Raw genomic sequence first — 7403 nt, 5'->3', positions numbered from 1 at the left:
TCTGCTTTGCCTGCAGCTCCTTTCTGCCCCAGTGTTACAAGCAGGACAAAGAAGGGTAAAAGCTAAGACATTTTACTTGATTTCACCCTGTTATGGTAGCTTTTTTAGAAACCCCCTCATTTAGTCAAAGATGCTCACATCTTATTAGCCAAGAGTGGAACACGTGGAACACATGCTTGCTATTTAAAGGTATTCCAGCACCTGTGGTAGAAAAAGCAAGAGGGGTGGGGGTGGGGTTCCACTGGAGTGCAAAAATAAAATAGTGCAGCTTCTATTTATATTCTTTTTTCAAAAAAGGAAATCACTAATTACTAATATATACTGTGTACTTTGACTCCAGTGTCACACCTGGCCCTTTATGAAAGAGTCCTGAGGCACATACATCATACATGTCATTCTGAGGAGCAAGAACAAGTTCCACAATGTGGAAGTTCTGAAAGTGACTGTTGGCTTTCAGTATATTTTGAAAATTGGGTTTTCTATGGGTGTGTTTAAATTGATAGTTTTAATGAAGGAAAAAAATCCCTGGAAAATGGAGAAATGACTTTAAAAGATTTCTATAAAGCAACTAAGGACTGAAAATGCAAATAATGAAAGCAAAAACAATACAGCAGAGCTGACATTTCACTAACGTGAGCTCTCTGCAACATCAGAAAGCAAACAATACCAGTGTATGCAGTTAATCTCACAAGCCAGAAAAAGTACCCCAAGACTCTGTGAAATATAAAACTGCATCCACTACCAACAAAAATGAGTTTCACCCTAGATGTCTTTCACATCTTGAGATACTGAACAGAATAAATTTATAATTTTAAATTCTATAAAAATATAAGTACATTGAATTAAATATACATTTTGATCAAATAGATGAGTATTAAAATCAGAATCTGTCCAAATCAAGGTCTCTCCTATTACCACCATCGTAGGATGAACTGGGATAGAACGATAAATTTGAAGTTTTATCAAAAGATATTATAATTTTGCTTAAATTTTTCTGAAGTCCACATTTTAAAGTTTGACAGGGTGCAGGAAAAAATAATTTCTCAGTTTTGTCAGCTTCTACAAGATACCTGAAGACACTATATTGTACACCTTCACCACACAGGTTCAAGTGGCACATATGATACGTCAAGGCTGCATATTGTCACCCTGCTTATTTAACTTCTATGCAGAGTACATCATGAGAAACGCTGGGCTGGAAGAAGCACAAGCTGGAATCAAAATTCCCAGGAGAAATATCAATAACCTCAGATAGGCAGATGACACCACCCTTATGGCAGAAAGTAAAGAGGAACTAAAAAGCCTCTTGAAGAAAGTGACTATGCCAAAGCCTTTGACGGGGTGGATCACAATAAATTGTGGAAAATTCTGAAAGAGATGGGAATACAGACCACCTGACCTGCCTCTTGAGAAATCTGTATGCAGGTCAGGAAGCAACAGTTAGAACTGGGCATGGAACAACAGACTGGTTCCAAATAGGAAAAGGAGTACGTCAAGTCTGTATATTGTCACCCTGCTTATTTAACTTCTATGCAGAGTACATCATGAGAAACGCTGGACTGGAAGAAACTCAAGCTGGAATCAAGATTGCTGGGAGAAACATCAATCACCTCAGATATGCAGATGACACCACCCTTATGGCAGAAAGTGAAGAGGAGCTGAAAAGCCTCTTGATGAAAGTAAAAGAGGAGAGTGAAAAAGTTGGCTTAAAGCTCAACATTCAGAAAACAAAGATCATGGCATCTGGTCCCATCACTTCATGGGAAATAGATGGGGAAACAGTGGAAACAGTGTCAGACTTTATTTTTGGGGGCTCCAAAATCACTGTAGATGGTGACTGCAGCCATGAAATTAAAAGACGCTTACTCCTTGGAAGAAAAGTTATGACCAACCTAGATAGTATCTTCAAAAGCAGAGATGTTACTTTGCCGACTAAGGTCCATCTAGTCAAGGCTATGGTTTTTCCTGTGGTCATGTATGGATGTGAGAGTTGGACTGTGAAGAAGGCTGAGCGCCGAAGAATTGATGCTTTCGAACTGTGTGTTGGAGAAGACTCCTGAGAGTCCCTTGGACTGCAAGGAGATCCAACCAGTCCACTCTGAAGGAGATGAGCCCTGGGATTTCTTTGGAAGGACTGATGCTAAAGCTGAAACTCCAGTACTTTGGCCACCTCATGCGAAGAGTTGACTCATTGGAAAAGACTCTGATGCTGGGAGGGATTGGGGGCAGGAGGAGAAGGGGACGACAGAGGATGAGATGGCTGGATGGCATCACAGACTCAATGGACATGAGTTTGAGTGAACTCCAGGAGATGGTGATGGACAGGGAGGCCTGGCGTGCTGCGATACATGAGGTCGCAAAGAGTCAGACACGACTGAGCGACTGAACTGAACTGAACTCCTTGGAAGGAAAGTTATGACCAACCTAGATAGCATATTAAAAAGCAGAGATATTACTTTACCAACAAAGGTCCGTCTAGTCAAGGCTATGGTTTTTCCACTGGTCACGTATGGATGTGAGAGTTGGACTGTGAAGAAAGCTGAGCGCCAAAGAATTGATGCTTTTGAACTGTGGTGTTGGAGAAGACTCTTGATCCAACCAGTCCATTCTGAAGGAGATCAACTCTGGGATTTCTTTGGAAGGAATGATGCTAAAGCTGAAACTCCAGTACTTTGGCCACCTCATGCAAAGAGTTGACTCATTGGAAAAGACCCTGATGCTGGGAGGGATTGGGGTCAGGAGGAGAAGGGGACGACCGAGGATGAGATGGCTGGATGGCATCACCAACTCAATGGACATGAGTTTGAGTGAACTCCGGGAGTTGGTCATGGACAGGGAGGACTGGCATGCTGCAATTCATGGGGTCACAAAGAGTCAGACACAACTGAGCGACTGAACTTCTTTGTACATAAATTCTGGGAGTTTTTTCAGTTATATGGGTTTCTTCAGAATGAACTTTGATTTAGGGTCTTTGACAAATATAAAAAATCCTTTTTTAAAAATAGCAATCTATAATAATTGTTTTAGTAAGTTGCTTTCAACTTTGTCCTCCACTTGAAGGTTGTTTTAGGATTTAACTGAATAAAATGTTTTCCACTGCCACTTTTTTTCACTAATGCTTTCTTCACATACTTTATCTTTTTCATAAATTAAGGTGACTTCTGTACATTACTGTAAATTATATCAATTGCTACAATAATGATGTATAACAGATAATCACAAAGCCTCAGAGGCATACAATTAACTTTATTTATCCCAAGTCTGGCACTGGCTGTGGGTCATCTGAAAAAGGATGGCCTGGGCTGGAACAACTGGAGTGACATCACTCTGCTTCCTGAGTCTCCATCCTCCAGTGGAGATGGAGCTGTTCTCACAATGAAGGCAAAGGAGCAAGGAAGGAAGTGGAAAAAACCTCACGTGCTTTTTCAAGCCTAACATCCCAGTGGCAAACCATGTCACTTGGCTAAACTCATAATCTATAAGCAAGGAAATAAAACCTGCCTTTTTAGGGAAACTGTTAAGTCACGTGGTAAAGGAGCATGAATGCAAGAGGTGCGGAAGTGAGACTGCTAATCTCGATGTTTGACATATGCTCACAGCTCACTTTGCCCCCTTGTTAACCCGGGTGGCTGGAGAGTAAGATGGCAAGTTTTCCACTTTAGTAGTTCTGGTTCTCTGTGTTTCCTTTAATTTCTGCTTGCAACCTACCCGTCTCTCCTCTCTAAAGCTCCACTCTTCTTGCATGTAGTACTTTAACCCATAGAGCTGAAAGCCACCAGGTGGCGCTTTAGACATTTTGCCTGGAGACGACCTTTCATTCAGTTCAGTTCAGTCACTCAGTGTTCAACTCTTTGCGACCCCATGAATCGCAGCACGCCAGGCCTCCCTGTCCATCACCAACTCCTGGAGTTCACTCAAACTCACATCCATTGAGTCTGTGATGCCATCCAGCCATCTCATCCTCTGTCGTCCCCTTCTCCTCCTGCCCCCAATCCCTCCCAGCATCAGAGTCTTCTCCAATGAGTCAACTCTTTGCATGAGGTGGCCAAAGTACTGGAGTTTCAGCTTTAGCATCATTCCTTCCAAAGAAATCCCAGGGCTCATCTCCTTCAGAATGGACTGGTTGGATCTCCTTGCAGTCCAAGGGACTCTCAGGAGTCTTCTCCAACACCACAGTTCAAAAGCATCAATTCTTCGGCGCTCAGCCTTCCTCACAGTCCAACTCTCACACCCATACATGACCTTTCATTAGGTATGCTTTGTTTTCCAAGATACCATACACAGCTGTTTTATCAAACGTTTCGTAAAAGCTTTTTAATAAAGCAACTTCCTCATCATTCTTCCAGCCTCAGCTAACAGTTTTCTCAACTCCCTACTGAAGCCAAAAGCACATTTTCAGGCATTTGTTGGTTGGTGACAACTCCCCACTTCTTGAATTTTGTAGTAGTTAACCTATTAACAAAATAATGCCACAAAACAAATAACCACACATTTTTTTGTTGACGCAGAAAGAATGTTTACCATAAAGCTATCGAGTATTTGCACCACCTCAACATTCATATTAACTGTCAATACCTTTTCCTACTCAATAACTGAAAATTGTTGTCTCCAGTATATAGCTTTCATAATTATTGATTAGTGTAACATTTTACTTTGCAATAATTACAAATGCATACTTTGACTAATGGAACTTGGTGACATCTAGAAAGAATGCTTACCTATATTTGAAAGTGAATAATACTCAGATGCTCATAATAAATCTAAATGTGATAATAAATGCTCATAATAAATCTCAATCAGTGGATTAACACTGATATGATGTTAACCTACATAATCACAGAGCTGCTCCAGACCAGTGCTGAGCCATACTTTGGAGTCTTCTAGAAACATCCTCTATGCCTTGCAAATTATAAAATGTCCACAATCTTATATCCAATTTTTAATCTGGAAGGCAAAAAGGGACAACAATGGGGAACAGCAGATACCATCAATGTAGTCACTGTGTGTATCTGTTGGGGTATGATAGCCTTAATCTCATCTCTAAATCTTCATCTACAAAATTGTAGAGAAGATTCAAACACATCCAATCCCTTGCTTTTTTTAAACCTTACAGACGGGCCAGAGGAAGTGGACTTCTATTATCTGACAATCCTAAAGACAGATCACTTTGAATTTCTGGTGTCATCCTTCCCTTAATCAACTTGTATGGACAGTTCCTTCTAGTTCTTTACAACATATCTTATTCCACCACCCAATTCCGCATGGGGCCTGTGCCACACAGCTCATCCATTCAGTATTTACTGAGCACCCTCTGTGTGCCAGGAATTGTGGTAGGGTCTAGGTATACTAAGGAGCATTAATTGAATATACACTGCTTTGGTATTTTTTAAAAAATCAACTTATCAAATGGTACATAGTACCAAGACCTATGCATTTTTAGCAGCTTAGCTGGCAATAGAATTTTTTTATGGCTATTTCCTAACAAGGCGAATTTCTTGAGCAACTCTGTACTTCATAGGAAAAAGCCCTGTTCTTTGCTCTAGTATAGCAATGATTTGGCTACTCTATTTTTTATACATAGTCATATATATCTTCCTCCCAATGATTCCATGATGTATGGAAAATATACTAATGCTGATCATGATATTCTTTTTATTGAAAAGCAATATAAAACACGTTAGGAATGAGAGGAAGGTAATATTTTACATTATTTCTGTTATATTTTTATGCTTTGTGCCAGAATTTCTTCCCATAACTATGTTTGCTTTATCCGGAACATTTCACATTACGTTTCTACATTATTGAAAGTATTAGTGTTTAATTTAGAAGAGCTTAATAAACTGTTAATCTGAGAAAAATGGTCTTTCCCTTTTTTGGAGCACGCTCATTTATGTACAGCGTGGAAATCTGATCCCGTTCTCTTCCAATCAGCCAACAGTTCTTTCTGTACCTCTTCAGGCAGTTCATAGAAAACTTCAGGATCAATGTCAGAAGGAAAAGTAATTTTCTCATCGGGAGACTCTTGCTCTCTATTTTCCTTAAGTCCTTCATGACGAGAGACTGTGGCCACTGGTTGCTTATGGCTGTCTGTCATGCGGTTTTTGGAGAAAAGTTGCTCACTCTGCAAATTTGGAAATGAATGGAAAACAGATACAGCAGGGTTTGTATTTGAAAAGTGGAATCCTTGAGATTCTTTAGGTCCTTGACTCATTCGTTCATCTTTTAAGCTACTGTCTAAATAATGTGAATAATCTTTTTGGCTAGACACATATGAGGAACTGCTACCGCCTGATGTTCCTGGTTCACAGGGAGATACAGAGGAGACCTGTTTGCTACTGGGTACATGATCTTTAGGATTTAAGGAACTATCCTGTTTTTGTTTCATAGAAAAGAAAGACAATACTCCTCTAGAAGCATGTAATGGACAACTCAAACTTCCTTTTCCTTGAACTTTTTCTCGAGATTTTCCAGAAAGGATTTCTTCTTGAATATCTACAGGAAGCTGCTTAAAGACTTCTTGGTCAATATCCTCAGGAAGTAAGGAGAGGGGAAATTCATTACTGTCTTTTTCTTTAGAAGAATTTGTGGGATCTGGTGGAGACTCCCCAGTTCTTGTACTTTCAATCCTTCCAGTTGATAGAAAATCCCGATTTGTTTGCTTGTCTTTAGAAAAATCCTCCATATGACAGTCTTTCATTTTCTAGAATGTAAGGATAACAGAGTAATTTAGGTGTCTGATATCTTTTAAATATTCATGCTGCTGAAGTCTAAGTGTAGCTATTATGGAACCAATATGCTTCTATCCTGCTCCATAACTTCAGTCCTTCCGGCCAGTTCCAAACAGCTAGAAATGATTAATCCACCACAATTAGTCACACTGCTCTGTGGACCTTTGCTCACTGTTCCAGGAATAGGGCTTCCTTCCTAGACAGCACTGAGCCAGAAGATAGGTATGTATCTGGAGACCCGGAGAGGACCTTAACAATCATGTATTCAAACTTCCAGTTGTGAGGATAACAGAATGGTGGCCTATGCAAATGATGACTCACCAATGACTCAATCTAAAACACGTATGTGCACAGATAGGATCAAGGACTGGTTTTCTAAAATTCTCTACTTTGAAGTGTAACATTTAACAGAAAGAAAAAAAATACGTCTACGGTAAAAATCCGATATCATTTATAAAATGTAACATTCTTCTATATGTACCTGAAATAAAAATTTTAAAACATCTTCCATCTTAATGTGCATAATTTTCCCTCTAGTTTTAAGCACCATAAAAAGTGTATAGATAGTCAAATATAATTCAAGAAACATCAACACAACAGTAATTTCAAAAAAGTAAAAGCAGAAGAGATTTGTGCCAACGTATTGACTGAGCACCTATTGTGTGCCAGACACGA

The 7403-nt window shown here is 39.7% G+C and overlaps 1 protein-coding gene across 10 annotated transcripts in view; it reads right to left on the bottom strand.

Annotated features, from left to right (window-relative positions):
* The window catches only part of POLI (DNA polymerase iota), a 44224-nt gene that overhangs the window by 14856 nt on the left and 21965 nt on the right, over positions 1-7403 (bottom strand). For 6 of the 10 annotated variants that reach the window (XM_004020550.5, XM_027961056.2, XM_060405281.1 and 3 more), the window contains one exon: positions 5633-6700. The exons of the other annotated variants lie outside the window; for them this stretch is intronic. In XM_004020550.5, coding sequence (XP_004020599.3) covers positions 5885-6700 — 816 coding nt within the window. In that variant the 3' untranslated portion in view covers positions 5633-5884. Of the gene's footprint in view, positions 1-5632; positions 6701-7403 lie in introns of those variants that run through there. 10 annotated transcript variants of the gene reach the window in all.

This window comes from Ovis aries, chromosome 23 (genome assembly GCF_016772045.2).
Source record: "Ovis aries strain OAR_USU_Benz2616 breed Rambouillet chromosome 23, ARS-UI_Ramb_v3.0, whole genome shotgun sequence".
In the NCBI taxonomy this organism is placed as follows: domain Eukaryota; kingdom Metazoa; phylum Chordata; class Mammalia; order Artiodactyla; family Bovidae; genus Ovis; species Ovis aries.
This window is presented reverse-complemented; position numbering and strand designations above follow the sequence as displayed.